Source organism: Pagrus major, chromosome 22 (genome assembly GCF_040436345.1).
Source record: "Pagrus major chromosome 22, Pma_NU_1.0".
NCBI classification, from domain to species: domain Eukaryota; kingdom Metazoa; phylum Chordata; class Actinopteri; order Spariformes; family Sparidae; genus Pagrus; species Pagrus major.
In genome coordinates, this window is record NC_133236.1 from 28,673,994 (window position 1) to 28,693,244 (window position 19,251).

A 19,251-nucleotide genomic window follows, 5' to 3' on the forward strand; every position below is an offset into this window, starting at 1 on the left:
TCTCCATTACCAATTTGTAAGAGAATACATTACTTTTTCCTAGTTACATTACAGATTCGGATTGTTAATATGAAATATCAACTAATAAATATGTATTATTATGAATTATATGATAATTATATATCATAATGCGTACTTCATATGTCCTGAGAGCACTTTATCACAGGCGCTACAGGCACAATGGGACACCCTTTGTATTCTGACATGATAAACATAGATGGGAAAAACTCTTTTTGGGCCCCAGTGCATCACGTGGCGATGTGATTACATTACTTCCCTGTCATGTGACCTAGTGTCTCCAACCTAATACCAAATTGTATTACTACACGGGTCACATAGGACACACCTCTTTTTAATGGATTTTACTCCCTCTTCTATTTTATATTATATATATTTTTATCAGTATTATTTCTTATCACTACACAGGCCACAATATGGGTATGTTTGTTTATTGTAAGGAGAATTATGAAGAAGAAACAAATACAACTAAAATTCAAAAATATTCATATAAAATAGAAGAAGCAGTAAAATGTACTCAAAATAGGTGCGTCTTATTTGTCCCATTCAGTTATACATTTCGGCATTGGTTTGGAGTCACTGGGTCACATGACGTGGAACTTATTGAAAAGAAATGCTGAATTTTGATAGAAATATTAATATAAAATAGAAGAAGCAGTAAAATGTAATAAAAAATAGGTGTGTCCTATTTGTCCCATTCAGTTATACAATTCGGCATTGGTTTGGAGTCACATGATTAGTTATACAGTTATAAACATGTAACACATGTTGCACTGGGGACTCTGCAGAGGCGCTTTACCCTCCGGGGCCGCAGGGGGCAGCACTGCGCCGTCAGGCTCCATCAACCGGAAACCGGAAGTCCGTCACCTGTTGACGACCGCAGCCATTTTGACTGGAGGAGTGAAGAGCTCTGAAACTGCGTGTTTGTTGTTCAGCGGTCTTATTGACACATAAAAGTTCATCACCATGGCTATGCAAGCGGCGAAACGTGCTAATGTGAGTCCGAGCGCGTCGGCGGGTGTATTCTGCGATGAATGTTACTGATAATATTAGCTTTGTTAGGCTAGAAGCCCCGCGTCACCCAGCGTTAGCATACAGCTAGCCGGTTAGCATGCTAACGTATTGAAAACAATCACACTGCTGATGCTGAAATCTACCGCAATTTTCCCTATTTTTTTTAAATAATACAGCATATCCACTAATTTGGATGACTTTCTTGGGGTTTTATGCCGTCTGTAGTTGTGTTAAATAAACGTGGCGACACATCCGCTCATGTAAACACTGCTACATCGGCTAATGTTGTGTTAGCTAAGATGGTTATCGTTGATTAAACAGAATAACTTCACTTTAGTTAGTCTAGAGGTGGTTTATATGGTTTATATGGCCTCTGGTTCACTGTTGACCAAGAAGATAACTTCACCGATTGTCATTTCAAATATAAGTTAGTCAAATAGCTAAAGAAAGTCGTAGCTGTTACCAAGAGGAAGGTTATCTGAAGCGTGTGTTTCCATTAACTGTTAGCTGCAATTGAATGGCCTTAATGTTGTCATATGTTGTCGTTTATTAAAGGCTCAGGCGACATCCTCACTGACTTCTCTGTGGTTTAACTTACTGCCTTGTTTTTCCTGCTGTGTGCTGCAGATCCGATTACCTCCAGAGGTGAACAGGATCCTGTACGTCAGGAACCTTCCTTACAAGATCACCGCCGAGGAAATGTACGACATCTTTGGGAAATATGGACCAATCCGGCAAATCAGAACGTGAGTATTTAAACACAGCCGTCACATGGGTTTAAAAGAAATACGTGGTTTGATCATTGTCATCATTGATATTTGGCGATGAGACAGACATACAGGGTGTCTGCGGGGTCTTAAAAAAATATTAAAAGTTGATTAAGCAATTACAAAAGCTATTACATTTTGTAGCTTGTTTTTAATATGTCTGTTTATCCAAATAGGTAAAGTTTGTCTGAATTTAATCATTGTGTGAGTTGTTACCAGACATTTTCCCTCTTAGCTCCTCATATTGTTGAATTTGAATAGATGTCTGAGTCTCTTAGAGGTAAAACTCTGAAATATTTCACAAGAAAGCCAAGATTAGACTAAAGTTCAGGAAGCACTGTGTAGCACTTTATTACATTTTATTTTCTACCCCAATAATAATCTCAGCACCCCTCAGATTTATCTTGTGAACCTTTGGAGGTCAGTTCATTTTCTTGTGCTGTGTTCCCACCCCGCCTATTTGAATTATGTTGTGTTGATAAGGAGCTACAACAAACTAACACTGTTTAGTTGTGCTGTCTGACAGTCAACATATAGTAAATGTAAGTTGAAGTGTGTCGCTGACGTGACCGGTTAGAACTCGAAGTGGTGCTGTGGTCTTAAAATGTTTGGAAAGGGTCTTAAAAAAGGACTTAAAAGGTATTCAGTTTAACTTGAGGATTCCTGCATACATCGACAATCAGACGGGCACAAATACATCAGAGTGTCTTACAAAAACAGATTACTGATACTTGTTTTTCAAATGTATCCAAATAAAATATAAAATACTGGTATGAGAAAATGTACTTAAGTAATTTGTCATTTAAAAAATACAAAAAGACTGAATTGAAGCAAACTGATATTATGACATTTAGTCGCCTCAGTGTGGGCTGGATTTTGTTGCCAGTTGTTAAAAAGCGACAGATGGGAGCCTTGCAATTCAAGTGAAGTCATTATTTTGTGTTATTTCATTTAAAATTCAAGTAACTTTATAATTTACTTTGTGTTCTTTTAACTCCAAATGCAGCCGACTCTGATTTTATGTCAAACACAGATCATGTTAGTGGTCAAAACAGTTTCCTAAAGGAAAAATGTCCAACATATTTCATATATTATTAATGATTAATCGGTAATCGATTGTTAAGACAGCCGACTATCGCTTCAAGAAATTACTTACAATTTGTATCCCTACTTGAGTCCCCTGTTAACAGATCTCTACTACTCTGACTGGTGAGTCAGATGTGAATCACACTTTTAGCGAGATAGCAGGAAAACATGACCTGAAAGAGGATGGGCAGAATATTTTAGAGCATCCATCACTATTTATGCAGGGTTGCATTTACACCTAACTTTCCCCTAAATACCCGTGGGACTCTGCAGGTGTGGGTCTTGTAGTCACTTCCTGTGTGTTTCTCTCTTCCTTGCTTCTCAGAGGGAACACACCTGAAACAAGAGGAACAGCCTACGTGGTTTATGAAGACATCTTTGACGCCAAGAACGCCTGTGACCATCTGTCAGGCTTCAACGTCTGCAACCGTTACCTGGTGGTCCTCTACTACAATGCAAACAGAGTATGTATGAGTGTTACAATGTCTGTAGGCGTCGTGAGGTCAAAGGGCAGTCATGGAATAAGCTTTAGTAAATGTCAAACAACAATACGGTTTTCAGAATAAAGGCTTTGGATCTTTAGAAAATGTAAACACATACCTTGATGCAGTGATTCCAGATGTAATTTAGTTTTCTCTGTTTTCTCGACTCGTCTTTGCAGGCTTTCCAGAAGATGGATACAAAGAAGAAGGAGGAACAGTTGAAGCTTCTAAAAGAGAAATATGGCATCAACACAGATCCTCCAAAGTAACGATCTGGAAGCCCCGTCCACCACCACCACCCCTTTCACCTCCACGTCTACAATCTTTCCTTTTCTATCTGTACAAAAATCACATGTTTACGCTGGTATTGACGCACTGATACCGATGTTGAAAATGTTTTTTTAAATGATTTTGTGAAATGAGTTTGAAATATTTGTATTATTTCCATCAGGTAGGCAGTCTGTGAGTTAACATCAGGGCAGGGAGCTGCTGTATGCCATTCATATTAAATATTGTTTCTCAGAAGTCATCCTTCACTTAGATTTTCAGAAAAGAACTTGGGTTTGTGTTTCTGTTGAAATGATCGACAGGCGGAGAAACAATATTTACCAGGATTTAGTGACTGGTCAAAATATTCATCCTGCGAAAGATGTTAAAATCTACAAGGGCCGACTGTTTTTCAGTCTTTGACTTCCTGTTTCACCCACCTTTTTAATTTAAAACCAACCTTGGTTGAACAGTGTGTGATAGCACGTTGAGTTGATCAGTACCGACCATATAAAGTTAATGATTTCTGTAAAATAAATGTTCCTTTTCTTAAAGCTCCTGTCTCCTCTCTTCATACATACTGTACATGTCACGTAGCAGAAGCTCTGTCCTCTGCGTGAACCCTTTTAGATCAATAAGCTGTAAACATTTTCCACACAGGGGTTATGGGGTTGCCCCGATTCTCGTGTGCCTGAATTTCAAACAGCTTGTGATGATGCAGTTTGCTGCATGTGTGTGAGGACAGAAGCCTCCAAATGAACCCAGTGTAATCAGTGTTACTGGTCTACAGAGGCAAACAAACTGGATCTCCTCTGAAACGTTCTGCCAGTAAAGCAGGAAGGAGGCAGTGTGGTCTACTGTTACTATTGCTGCCAATGTAAATCCACCTGAAAAACAAACATCATTTTTTCTGAGAAAATGAAATGAAAACCACTGTTTATAAATGCAAGGTGTACTACTATTGGAAAAAACAACTTTGTCTCAAAAGTGACATCTAGTGGTTGCACAGGGACATTATGGCAGAATTATGTCTTCAGTATTGGATGAACATAACTGATGCGTTAATGTTTAAGCAGTATTTTCATGCTCTAGGTGGGAGCTGATTTCAACTGATTTATACTCTGGAAGTTTAATCTGTATTAATGTGTTGTATTTTTTACACTGGTCATATGTTTGGTCTGTAAAATCATCTGCACAGAAACTATAGCTGTCAGATAAGTGTGGTGGAGTAAAGAGGACAATATTTTCCTCTGAAATATAGTGAAGCAGAGATATAACATAAAATAGAAACAGCCTGCAAGCACCAATAATTTGTATTTAAGTTCACTGCTTGAAAACTGCTGGAGGAGCAACTCTACAGGAAGTCATCATCAGCCAGTATGTTGTTTAAGTGTTTCTCTTAAATTATTGGATGCATCCAACTGTTGATGAACAGGGAACAGTTAGCTAAATGTAACGGACAAAACAGCTGGAATAGTTAGCTGAGCGTAGGCTCGTGTAATGTGTAAAACATTTAAAGTAACTGATTATAACGGATAAACAGTTGAATTAATTAGCTTTAAGAACTCAATGATATCTCTTAATAGGTAGAATATATTACTGGATAAAAAGTTGAGATAGTTAGCTGGAAGTAATGTAGCCTATTAAAACCTTTTGAATTGTTAGCTTAAAGTAACGGATCAGTATTTGTACGGATAAACAGTTAAATTAATTAGCTTAAAGAACTGGATAAAATATCTTAACAGGTAGTTTAAATTACTGGCTGGACAGAGAAATAGTTAGCTAATGCAGAAACACTTCAGATAGAAAGCTAAAGGTAATGGATAAAAAGTGACAAACAGTTAAATTAATTATGAAAAAGAACTGGATAAAATCTTTAATAGGTAGCTTGAATGAGCCTACCTGATGAACAGTTGAGATTAAAAACCACTGGTCTAGGTATACGTTTGCTAAATATTTTGCAGGAGACGGTTTGTTAAGTCAGCAGACGAGACGAGAGCCCATAGAGTTCCTTTTATTAGATTAAATCACAACACAGGGAGTAGTGCAGCCATGTCGTCAGGGACACAATACATGCTACAAAAGAATCCTTGTACACGTTTGCCTTTGCTTACATTTGGTATCTTGATAGCAATAACAGAGTTGGAATTAGAAACATTGTCTGGCCAAAGATGTTCATGTAAAGAAGTTCAGATTAGAAACTGACGGGCGGGCGGGGGTGGGGGGGACAAGCCACACTGCGGCGAGATGACGATGGACTGGCAATGCTAGATCTTTATTGCAATACTGTACGTTATGACACATCACCTGTCTCCTCTGACCTCCTTCAGCTCTTTAAGCACTGGTAGTATCGATGCAGGCTGGAAAGACCCTGGGGTGCTTTCAGACCGGGGGCCAGGTAAACTCACTGAAGAAGAAGATACAAGGTGGCTTACAGGTTATTTCCAAATCGTTTTTTTTCAGGAGGTAACCACGCTGAACTTCTCTACATTTAGTATGCATCAGTACGTGTACAATGTGTGAGAGAGGGGAGTAAAAAAGTACAAAAAGATTGACTGATCGGTAAGAGAGAAATACTTCGAGGGGTCAGGGAGGGCGAATAGTCCAACCTACGAAAAACATGGCTTCACAGTAAGGGCTGTCCTCTACTAGTTACAGTGTATAATGAAACGCCATTCACTTGCTCCTCGCACTACTTAGCATTCATTTACTTCCACTGAAACTAACACACAAGAAAGTTAAAATGCTGCGCGGGCCTGACAGCGTTGTCTTCTCCTCTGAATTTAATCGTAAGTGATATGCAACCTGCAGGCTAAAATCAGAAAGTAGTGGATGTGATGGTGACACATAACTAACTGATAACAGTAAAGATGAATAACTTCTTGAGATCCAGCTAAAGGAAGCGTCATTCATTCATTCTCCGGGGGGGGAATCCTAATCTTAAAATGATCGATCTCACATGCATCCAGTCCGTTTGCTTCAATAATGCATCAATTTATCTCTTTTAATTGTTTTTAAATCTCCGGTCCAAAACGATGGGTTCCTCCACATTCAACATCTACTCAGCTGTAACGAGATAAGTGTGTTTAAGATGCACGGGGGGGGGGGGGGGGGGGGGGGGGGTTTAGTTCTTAGCAACATACACTACGGTTTAATCTACGAGGAAACATGCTCCCACGGTTAAAGCAGTCAAAAGAAAACGTCTCGACAGATCACAAAAATTACATCCCATACGACGATACTTGTAGAAGGACCTACTGCTAGATGATTTTTTTTTTCTTCCCTATTCAGTAAAAATCTTTTCTCACGGCTTCTCCCGAGTGTCACTTGATAAGGCTTTCTGTCTGCAATCACAGGATGCAAAATGAGGAGATTTTTAAGGCAGAACCTAAAGGCATGCAAATTAACTACGTTTACATTGTTCTTTACTGACAGTACAAGCATGTTTCTGAAGGAAAAAAGTTGGACAAACCGCTGATCCATCTCTTCTAGAGCTAATGTTTCGAGACGATGGATAGAAGTGTCTTATCGGAGGCAGATACATCATCATAGGAATTTGGTTCAGTCGACATTACTCGGTATTATGAAACACATACAGCTAGCGTCAGTAAACTCGGTAACGATAAATAGAGTAGCGGCAAATTCAACGTAGCACATCACTGATGCGCAAGCTCCAGTAGAATGAAACTTTATGGAAAATACTTTGCACACTTCACATTTTGGCAGTTGATCTTTGAATAATTTAAATATATATTCATATTTATAGATCTATATATATATATTATTTGTGCGTGGTGTTCTTATGTAGTGAGAGGTGTGTGTGGGTGTATGTACTGTGTGTGTGTGTGTTTGTGGTGTGAGTGTGCACCTGTACTCTGTTTGTATGTTGTGTGTAGATCTTTTTTATAGCAAATAACATTCTCATGCACACGAGTGTTTCAAACACAAGAAGCAGATCCATTGAAAGGTAGTCCAAGCATATTTTTTTTTTTTCAGTGGAAATAGCTGCAAACTGAATGGAACATGAAATTTCTTTCTGTGCAGTCCGTGGCGGCTGGTGGAGCGCTGCGCTCGCCCTCCTGCCTATTTCTGGAGGTCACACTGCAGCAGTAATACGATGGACGGGTCGCTCTTGGCCGCCTCTTTGAACTCCTCCAGCGAGATCTGGTCGTCGTTGTTCTTATCCATCTTGGAGAAGATCTTGTCCACCCTCTGCTCGGGCGTCAGGCCGTCCTCGTTCATTTTCATCATGATCACAGTGCCCACCATCTTGTAGATCGCCTGCAGGGGGAGAAAGAGAGCAGCAGATCTTTAGACAAGATTTGGTTGCATCTCAAATCTCTTAATGCAGCCATGTTTGCTTCGCTTGTGTCTTTTCCTGAGCGATGCAAGGAAAAGACGTGTGAGGAGAGGAAGCAAGGAATCCAGGAAACATGTTAGGGTGTCTAAGTGACCAGCACAGATGGAGCCCAGCTGGCAGGATACAATTTTGGCAGCTAATGTTTCTGCAAACCACAGATACATTCACATTTGTACATGTCACAGGCTGCTAACATATTGACATTTCTGCAAAATGTGTCATATCAAGTTCACATTACATCAGAGGTGGATGTGACCACAGTTCACCAAGATGGTGTTTTTTTTAAAACATTTGTAAGCGTGACACCCTGGACGTTTTTAAAGAGACCTCTGGAAAATGTTCCAGACGTGTTTGTGGCGACAAAAGCAGGTATTTTAATCCAAAACATGATCGTTTCTGAACACTAAACAAGTGTTTTTTTGTAATCAGAGCATAAGCAAACTGTTGCAACATAAAGAAATGTAAAGTTGGTAAACATGCAGAAGCCGACGCTGCCAGCAGTTATTCTGGCTCACCTGTCAGTCAGCTCGATGTTCTGTTAGTAAAAATAAGGATGCACAGAAATGACAGCCTGTGCTATTAGTTTTGTTTTTTTTACTGACGTCCTCCCACATGAGAGAACAGAATGTGAAAGATTACATCCACACATGCATGAATAAATTTATTCTATATTTGTATTATGTGCAGATCAGAACCACAGTTTGTTAGTGGACTTCACTGCTCAGATGAGACATTTCTACTGATAACCTGTTTTTATTCCAATCTAAATATTTAAGAGAAATAGATATTCCCCTATGTAACATATCTCACATAAAGATATAGTTACTGAGGTTTAGTGTTTACTGCAGAATAACATCTAATCTCCCCGTCTGTCTGAGTATTACATCTTCCACGAGACAAAGTGCCCCAAATTCTACACGAGTCGGCTCTAAAAATGCGCTTTTACCTCTTGTTGCTTGTTTCACATTGTTTGTGTTTATGAATAATTCATGTCATGTCAGACCCTGCAGGCTCAGCCCTCTGCTGCATAACCTTTAACCAGATATTTAAAAAAATAAATCTGCATCCGTGTGAGTCAGCAGGTTAAAAAACATAGAAGCCATGTAGCAAAGCAGGAGAACGTTAAAGAAATAGTTAAAGACATTCTGGGGAATAAGCTTTTTGCTTTTCTTGTAAAGAGTTAGAGGAGAAGACTGACACCACTTGTGTCTGTCGGCTAAATATGCTGCTCAGCTGTTTCCCCTGTTTTCATGCCGCCATGTTTAGCGTACCGACGTGAGAGCGCTTTAAATGTTCTCGTCTAAATCTAAGCTTATTTTCCAGATCACTAATACCTAAGTATGCAAAGTAATCCTAATACTTCTAACCTGAGTAAACTAAAACACAAAGTCAATTAAGCTCTCTTAAAAAGATGATTTCTTTACTGCGATACCTCGATGATCTCCAGCATCTCCACCCGTGTGATCTTGCCGTCTCCGTCCAGGTCGTACATGTTGAAGGCCCAGTTGAGTTTCTGCTCGAAGCTGCCTCGTGATGTGATGGACAGGGCGCAGATGAACTCTCTGAAGTCGATGGTGCCGTCGCCGTTCTTGTCGAAGGTCCTGAAGGCGTGCTGGGCGAACTTGGACGCGTCTCCGTAAGGGAAGAACTGGAATGATGGAAAAACAGGGAAACAGAGGATGATAGTCAAGATTGAGCTCCCTGTGATGCACCACCCGAAAGAAAAACAAACACACCCCATTAACCGAACGACAAAGAACTATTTGCATTTAAAATCAATGGACATTTATTACCTGCAGTCATTAGGTTATTCTCATTCAGTGCTCTCCAGCTCTACCTTTGCAAATATATTCATGTGTGCCGCATCACAGTCCACTCTGCATGGTGGCTTACAGGAGTCTGGCATATATGCCGTATAGTTTCTAGCCTGTCTTTTCAAACCATCTACAACCTGCCGTGCATCCTAAGAGATTTATCGGGAATTCTTGTTCTCAAATAAATAATAACAGCTTTGAGCTCAGAGCAATGCTACAGACTCTTATTCTTGTATATTATTATTTCCCTTTGAAGTGATTCATCAGACCAGTACAGGAATTATTAGGACAACAGCACTGGATCGCACAGTGACAGTGAAATAGATAAAACATTTATGCCCTTTGCACAACAGAAAAATTGCTTTTATTCGACCGTAACCTTTTTCTGTACGCTGGTGCTGAAGTCTTCCGCCCTGTAACTCAGATATAGATTACAAATACCAGGGATCAGCTCTGCTCTCTGTATTAGTTCAAACTTAATGCTCCTCTGCAAGTTGGCACTCCGAGCCATCCATGTCATCAGTGCACTACTCGTACACAAGGTCAGAGGTTAATGCAGAAACTCTGTCGACGACCACTGAGCCCCTGCTCTGCTCCTCATCTCCTGTACACCATGAACCCCCGTGGATAGCCGCGAGAAGCTGAGCGATTCATTAGATACAACCTTCCACTTGACCTCTCTGGTAAACGCTCTCAGAGCCGATGGGTAATCTAAGCTAAGCGGGGATGCTCTCTGAGGACTCGTGGAAATAACTGCAACAGCCTTCATCATTGAAACGCAACAAACCAGAAGGGAAACATTTTGTTTTATTAGAAGAGAGAATGTCTTGTAGTTTATTTTCTATTTTTATTATTTTTAGACGGAAAATAGGGAACGGCTGAAAAAAGTCAGTGTATGGTCGAAGTAAATACAAAGAGGAAGCAATCATTTGCAAACAGTATCTGTTTTATTTCTGTTTTCCACAGCGCCACAACTGTCAGATCCTTGTGCTGACATTTTGCAGGACTAAATGATGAGAAGTAGCGTAGGGTCAAGTTTTATGAGTGAGTTGTGGTCAAATTTTGACATTTTATCATTTTAAGTTGATATGGAAACCTTGTTAGCAGAGCAGAAGCAACATAATCACTGTTTTGGAGTCATTTTTCTGACCACCTGAAGTGTTTTAGCTCTGTTTTTGGTCGCCACCAACTCCTGAGGGAAATATCTGGTTCTTTAGGGCACGCTGTTTGTCAATAATTTGTGTATTTAACCTCATTTATGTGCATGGAAGGTGATATTCTGCCTTATAAGACCATTTGGGTGGTTTTGTGGTTAGTTTTCTGCTGGAAAACCCTTTGGAGAGGTCGGTCTTTAGGTGATAGAGTAAAAAACGGCTCAATTAATGGAGAATCAGAGGAAATAGCTATTAGAGTGGATACCGTATACGACTTTTGTGTGGGTGACCAGAGTTTGCCTCCTGTGTGGAAGTAGAGTGGAAATGTTATTTTATCAGTGGTTCCAGATATTTAAATGGAAAACAATCTGTTGTTTTTAATAAAAACAAGCTCTGTTTAGAAAGGAGCTGAGCATGGAGGGAAAGGTGACCCAGCGGCGATATGAATTGATGTTTTCACTTTGCATCGATGCTATTGGATCGTTGATCATTGAATCGATATAACGATCCGGATCCATGTATCGTCACACCCCTAGTGAAGAGTAACGGGAAAGCCTCTGTATGTGGGGAGCACCCTCTACCAGCTGAGCTGCCCTAATTACGGCAGCTTTAAAGTCCCAGAAAAGAAGCCAGAACATTAAAAATTAAAAATCTGAGCAGATCCGAGACACGTGGACTTTTGTTTCAGGCAGTGCGAGACTCTTCTACACCGTGTCCTTGCCCGTGTGCAAAGCAGACTGTCCTGTCGTACAGAAGTGAATTAAAAAAAAAAGGAAGTTGAGGCCATGAATCCTAATGGGAGGGGAGATAGAAGGAGAGTGGAGGGAGAGAGAGGTAGAGAAACAGACGAGGAGGTGGATAAATAAGACAAGGTGAGACGGTGAGAGTCAGTTCGGGTTGCAAAGCTGCCCATCTGCAATGAGGTCCCACCCATGTAAATTGTGCTGCAGCAGCAAACCGATCAGACTGCAGTGAGAAGTTAACAGGCAGAAGAGAGAAAAGATGAAGGAGGAGACTACAATGGGTGTGACAGCGATCCAGGTCTCTATCTGCTCTCCTGCTCAGGAGAAGCCAAACTCATTTAAAAAGGAGTAAGTCCTCTGGGGGACGGGACGCCGCCTGACACTTTCTGCACAAATGCGACGTGGCTTTTTCTCCCACGAGCGCTGCCTCCTGCCCCCGTATGGCCTCGCCTCGGCTCATCTGTCCCGAGCCCTGGAGGGATGGGAGGAGGAGGAGGAGGAGACACATGGATGGACGGGACAATGTAGGAGTTTTGAGAGGGAGGGAGGGAGGGAGAGGGGAAAAAATGAGAGGGAGGAGGAAAAGGTGTCAGGGAAGTGATGCGGGAGCGATGTCGATGATGGGAGGGAGGGGGAGAAAAAAAAGCCACTGCGGCTTCCTCGACAATCTGGCAAAGTTATGAAACACTTTGTTATGTAAAAACAGAGAGAAGACAGACAGAAAGTGGGGCAGACTATGAGATTCCTCCATCTGAGTGTCTTTGGTTGGTCTTTTCTGTCTTTGTCACATGCAGAAGTATTGTCAGACAGCAGCTGTCGAGGATGAAAAACAAAACCTTCACTAGATGGCACTCAATAACCACTTAACAACAACGATGACACAGTCGGGACCCGGAGCCAGCGTTCCCTCGCCTTTACAGCTACGGATATTGGGCTGTTAACATTTCCATTAAGTCTTATTCCTCTCCTGATTTGGCTCCCGTTTGCTGTTACGGCTGTTTGATATGGCTGTTTGGAGTCGGCCATCAAAGGACAGGCTGAACGCCAGACGCTTCTGTCCACTCAGGGAAGAGCCAGGCGGACGGGCACAGCTGGCTTAATAAAGGCTAATGTCGCCATGTGTCAATGAGTGTGTGTGGCGAGGCCTATTCTGTCAAACAGCAGTCCTACCCCAACACTCAACCTCCGCACACACACACACACACGACCCCAAACATGCTGCTGTTAAATGGAACATTAAAGCCTTCGTAATCAGCCTGCAAGCTGGCGCTGGTGCTGATCCAAAAACCGAGGGGGGTGGGGGATGATGCAGGAAGGGGATGAAGAAGAGATAATAGGTGGAAAGAGAGTGAGAGCAGCCATACGAACGAAGGCCGTTTCACACTGACAGAACAGTGACAAGATCATATAACAGATGAATAATACAGATCGAAACACAGTGATTCAACAGCAACCCTCAAATGACAGGCTCATCAGTAACAAATGATGGTGTTTGGTTTTAAAATAACTTCAAGAGTTAGGTAACAGCGGCGTTCGATCCAGATTTGTGTTCAGTTGGCCCGCCTGCGCTGCCAGCTCTTCAGATAACAGCTAAGCCGGACAGACATCTTGTAGCTTAAAAGCTCCACGGTGATGAGCTCGCACGGGTCGGGATTTAAATGAGATGAAGATTTATTTACTATATGCACATTCTGTCGAGGTTTGGGGAAGCTCGCAGGTTGCATGTAACTGGATTATTGTTATCTGAGTACTTACAAAATAGTGAAAAAAAATGATTTAAAAGTATTGGTCACCGATCTGAGGCAGACTACAGGGAGAAGTTTGGGATCTTTCTGACTCTGCAGAATCATGACAGATGTAGTAGTAGTATGAATGAGATGTATAAACTCTTTGGACCATCATTTGAGCTGTTGTTAGTCTCATCAGTTAATTCATTTGCTATTTAGTTATAAAATGTCAGTGTCACGACTTAATAGAGCCACAAGGTCGATGTCGAAATGTATTATTTTGATCCGCAGCCAAAACTTCTTACTGTGAGGTGTGCCGACTGAGTTTAAGCTTTAAACCACGTCTTCCATGTAGTTAGCTATCTCCATGCTAACTGAGCAAGCTGTCCACTGAGGAGGATCGCAAGATACGGTTGAAAGCTCTAGAAACAGCTAGAAACCGACCTTTAGTTAGGATTTTTTGTTTTGGGTCTAAAGAAATCTTTTTTATTAAAAGGAGGAGAGGAGGCTTCTTTTTGGTAGCTTCATCAGCTTAGCTTAACTTTTATTTATATTGTAAGCAGCTAATCTTTTGTGGGGGAAAGGCGGACTCCGCCAGTAGCAACTAAATTCATTTATAATTTTAGCAGCTAATCTTTGTTTTTCAATGTACAAAATGAAGTTTTGTATTCGGTGTGTACTAAGTTCAATGAAATGATGGAATTTACTAAACTATCACTTGATGTGAATGCCTCATTTAGTGTGAATCCCTTGTTATTAACACACGGGAAGTAGCAATAAAAACTACTTTCTACTACTTTCGGTATCGTGAATGTAAATATTTGTGTCATATCATTTTTTTTTTCCAGCATAAATAGTATAAAAGAGTAGTATCTGACATTATAAAGCACCGTAATATAACTAAAGTTTCGATCCATTGATTCTATCTTGATCAAATAATAATCAAATTAAGACTCAGTACCGTCTCCGCCTGCTGTAATTAAGCCAACAGACAGGAAATCAGACACCAGCCAAAGCAGATCCCTCCCTGTCCACCTTATCTCCCAGAGGATGACCCAGTGGGTGATCATTCACGCACTCGCTGTCCCTTGATGCTCGCCTTGGACCGCCGCCACGGCGATACCACGCTTTGTAGCATGTCGCTCTATTTTCCACTGATAGTGACCGATTCCAAATCCGTCCCTCTGCATATCTTTCAGCTCTCCTCGCTGCTTCCATAGTCCGGAGACACACGCACACACACACACACACGCACGCACGCACGCACGCACGCACGCACGCACGCACACACACACACACACACACACACACACACACACACACACACATGCTCACACACGCACACATGCACACACTTTTGGGAGCCTCAGAGCTCATTTATGCAGTATGGATGGTTCACTGTGGTTTCTCCCTGTGGATAAATGTTATCATTACCTGCAGGACTGCAGCCAAATGTAAAATGCATCCTCACTGTACATGTTTCTGCTCAGTGACCACCAGAACTAGACCGTTCAGAGAATAAAACAGAACACAATAGATCAAAAAGCCTGGTAATATTTCCAGTCAGCTTTCATGAAGCCCACAAGGTCATCTCTCCCCCGCATGAGGGTCCTACAGGCACTGCCTCTAATGTTATGAACAATATGTAGCACGTCTGCCATTGGCTGTTCATCTCCCCGGCACACAGGCTCGGGTTTTAGAGGTCGGACTGAGACTGTAATTTGCCCTTCAAAGCATTAGAGGTCTGTATTCTCCCGTTAGCGACATGTTTAAAAAAATGAGGCTTTAGTTTGGACTCGTTTCTTACGCTTTCTGTCATTCCACTGCAGCACCAGAGGGCTGTGTAAATAATGCCTTATGTTTCATGCATCCCTTTTGCTAACATTGTCAGAAGCAGTCAAGCCTATTTGGAGGGAACACACGAGCAGGACCTTGACTTGACAGCGCTAGCTGTCGCTGCATATGGCCGTGTGCATCCCTTCGTCAAAGAACCGCTTAGATGCCTCTTCGCTGAGCAGAAGGAAGAGCAGAGCGGGAATACATGCATAATCCATTGCTGAGTGTTTACAGTGTGTGTGTGTCTGCGTGAGAGAGATGGAGCCTGCGTGTACTCTTACATAAACCCTCAGTGACATGCCAGGCAGCAACAGAAACTTAGCCATCGCACTGCTGTAGCTGCTACCGCTTCCAAGTCTCCAGGGTCTGCACAGATAGAAAACACACACATGCGAGCACACACACACTCTCAATCCTCTCCGCTCCGCAAAATGCATTTCTAATCATCCTCTTGTTACTCTGAGACGGGTGTCTGCTGTGATATCAGTGTCACCAAGTGTAAACAAGTGAGCAGTAATTTACCCCTGAGAATAATTTCAACAATAACTGCTACAACAAGCGCTTTTACTCTGTTCATGGTCTGATTCCAGTTGCTCGTGATGTGATGGAAGAAAGACAGATTAGTGACTTTCTTTATTAAAACAACGTGAATATGTTTGGCTGCACTGTAAACAGATACACAGTTGCTCTTCTGTTGTATTTCTGACGATGTAGCTGAGTTTTTTTGGCTGTTGCATTATGGGTGCACTCGCCGTTACCGTGGTAACCGTGGGTGTTGCCAAATTAACCAGGACTTGAAATCTTAAAAAGACCGTCTTAACACTAAATCCACTCTTTTGGGTTGGTAACTTCCACGTAGAGTCACGAGTTCAGCAGAAACAGAAGCTGTTTTTTGCTTTTTTTCAAAGTCTAGTAATTCAGTCTGAGCATGTGTGTGTGTGTGTGTGTGTACAAATGTTTGTTTTAATTTGTGAGGGCTGCATGTTCAAGATAAAACGAGGTGTTCAGTTGCTGTTTGAACAAGATCAGCTCAAGTCTGCAAAGTCAGCAGAATGGGAAGAACAGGAGAAACACCCCCCTCATTCCTGACTGAAGGTGCTGCTGACCTTGTAGCCACGACAGAAAAATAACCTAAATCAGCTGCTGTTGTTGTGTTACCTGTTTGTAGCAGCTTGATACTGAGTGAAACCAGATAGATTTATAGTTAAATAACCACCACTGCCAATTAAAATCTGGCTGTGTGACTCGGGAAGACATGTTCGTCAAGGTAATGCATTAAAGTTTTATCCATGTCATATTTTGTCACGTACGCAAACTTCATCCTCACCATTTCACGTATCATCTGATGTTAGCCACTGAAGTTAGCATGCTAACCAGCTAGTTGATCTCCGTAAGCGTGGGGGCCCGGTCCTCCTCCTCCTCCTCCTCCTCCTCCTCCCGGTGGTCCAAAGCTCCTGTGCTTGTGATGTAAACACCAAAACACTCCCAGTCCAGGCAGAGTCAGCTAATAGGACCGCTAGCTGCATGGCTAACTGAGCTCTGCTGATATTCTGTGCCATATTTGTTTGGAGTATCAATTTAACAGGTGGCTAATTCTTATATAATGCTCCTTGAAGTCAGCTGAATAAACTTGTTTGTATTAATATTGGATTTTATTTCATCATTATTCCAGCGTCATCGTTGCCATCATGCTGACAGTCTGTTGGCACGTCTGTGGTTTGTTTAACCGAATGGAAGATATCATCAGTGCCAGTTGAAGTCTGACATGAGTTTTTTTTTCCCCTCACTCATAATTTGAAAAATAACACCTGAACGCAGCATGACCTGAACAATCAAAGGGGCTACAATGAGCCGAGCGCGGCAGGCATCAATCTCTGCTCGCTCCAGCCAGACTGCATTAACACACGTGTGACCTTTGTTTATGGTCAAGGTCTGTAAGATTGCTTTGGTACTGAGGGATGATCCTTTGATTCAGTGAGACAATAGGCTTCCAAGACGAGGGGCCACTTGATTAAAACGTAAACCACGAGATGATAAGTGTAACCACGACTGGTTATGTGGAGGGAGCAGATACTGAAGGTCGGTGGTCGTCTTGTCTGATATTACATGCACACCCTACCCTACAACAGACTGACCGAAAAGAATATTTACCTTGCTTTAAACGGCTGACTACATCCATTATGCTGTCCATTATGACTGATTGTGTGCATTCCAGGAACGAGCCTGTTTCCTGGACTGCACACAATAATTCAGCTTGTGATTTAAGAGGAATTTGGAGCAGACCTGTCTCTGACCCTGGTTTATCTGTGGTTACAAAACACCCATCTGGCAGCACTAACTCTGCATTTCCAGCGTAAATGACAGCAGATGGCACTGTTGAGTGTGGAACGTATTTCATGCCTCAGGGGAAAAGGTACTGGCATTGAGGAAAGACTGACAAGAGGAGAGAAAGAGTGGGAAGGCTGCAACCAGAGGTAAATACATGCAAAGCATTGATCCACATCAGTAACTATCTATTCTACTGCTGAAATAGGCAAAAAAAAAGATATTTATCAACCTATCGGTACACAAAATTGTTGTCTGCATTCCACCGATGCCTTTTTTATGCCTTTTTGATACCGACTCTGATCTAAATCAGATACAGAGAAGCAGCCAAGCCAGGCAGGAAGCAGAGTGTGACTCACTGCCAGGTAGACCTGAGGGCTACCCTCTGCTCCTTGTGACGCAATTCAAAGAGAGGCAGAGTATCAGAGGAAAAAAAGGGGGAGGACTTGCTCGCTTTATCTTCACTTGCCAGTGGTGTTTCCAGAATGGCTAGTCTCTAAAGTGCTTGGCATGTTAAATCCACAGCAGCTTGTGCAGTTTGAAGCCACCTTTTAAAAAAGCTCATAATCGGCCTGCGAGCTTCTCCGGCTCAGCGGGGCCAAGAGACGGCACCAGAGAGGAGACGAGGAAGAAGAAGAAAGAGGCGAGGGAAGAAAGGGAAGAGCGAGATGAAGCGAGAGAACACCACACAGCAAAAACACAACAACACAACCTCTTTCCCATTTCCTCTAGATGTCTACAGTACGGTTCATTATTTATATATCGTGCCTCCATTCGACGACATGACTCATCAAACCTCGTTGGATACTCCTCCTCGAGCATGAATACATCATTCATGGCTCCTCGATCATGACCGAGTCTGTGCGTTTGTGCAAAAACACCTCAGGATTCTGAATCTGCATGCAAACATTTATGTGCTTCTACTCCCTGCTGCCGCAACATTATTTCCAATTGACTTAGAGAGAGCTGAAACACCCACAACATGTCTTGAGGGTTTATATCATCTGCCTCATATTTGAGTCCATTTATTAAAAAGTCAAGGATCTGAATTTAATGTGCACTTATTATAGGGTGCATGCAGATATAGATCGAGCTATATTCTCACGGCACAGGGACTTAAAGGTAACTGACAGACCTGTGAACACCTGCATTACAAACACTTCGTAGTTTTGCCACCTGCTCTCAGTAATTAGTGCTGTAGTTCACCTGCAACCCCTCGCTTTCCCTTTCTCTGTATCCACTTTTCACAGGTATCATTATATATTATAAGGCATGCTGGCTGCACGGCTCTACAGATGGTAATGTCGGCCGGTCGATCAGTCCCATCTTAATATTTTGTACAGACATTCATCGTCCACGGAGGATGAACCCTCATTACAACGATGATCTCCTGACTTTTCCTCTAGTACCACGAGCAGGTCAAATGTTCAGTTCATCCAATATTTTGGTATTCTCTGTTCATATCAAACTCAGCTGTGCTAATTAGTTAATGTTAGCATGCTAATATGCAGAACTAAGATGCCGAACATTATACCTCAGCATTTTTAGCTCTGTCACTGTGAACGTGTTAGCATGCTGATGTTAGCGTGAAGCTAAAGTAGAGCCTTGACTCTCAGCCATGTTATCTAACATCCCACTAACCAGCCAGTGAGTGACGG

General features: G+C 42.0%; 2 protein-coding genes across 2 annotated transcripts in view; one reads left to right on the top strand and one right to left on the bottom strand.

Annotated features, from left to right (window-relative positions):
• Positions 1 to 883: 883 nt before the first annotated feature.
• Positions 884 to 4,188, top strand: sf3b6 (splicing factor 3b, subunit 6). The gene is made up of 4 exons (XM_073493496.1): positions 884 to 1,014; positions 1,660 to 1,778; positions 3,211 to 3,349; positions 3,547 to 4,188. The coding sequence occupies exons 1-4, from the start codon at positions 985 to 987 to the stop codon at positions 3,634 to 3,636; spliced, it is 378 nt and encodes a 125-aa protein (XP_073349597.1). The 5' UTR covers positions 884 to 984; the 3' UTR covers positions 3,637 to 4,188.
• A 3,517-nt stretch (positions 4,189 to 7,705) lies between these two features.
• Positions 7,706 to 19,251, bottom strand: part of vsnl1a (visinin-like 1a) — a 31,024-nt gene continuing 19,478 nt past the window's right edge. Inside the window, exons 3-4 of the mRNA XM_073493063.1 lie at positions 9,427 to 9,642; positions 7,706 to 7,915 (exon numbers count right to left, since the gene is read on the bottom strand). Of these exons, the coding sequence (XP_073349164.1) occupies positions 7,718 to 7,915; positions 9,427 to 9,642 (414 nt within the window). The 3' untranslated portion in view covers positions 7,706 to 7,717. The remainder of the gene's footprint in view (positions 7,916 to 9,426; positions 9,643 to 19,251) is intronic.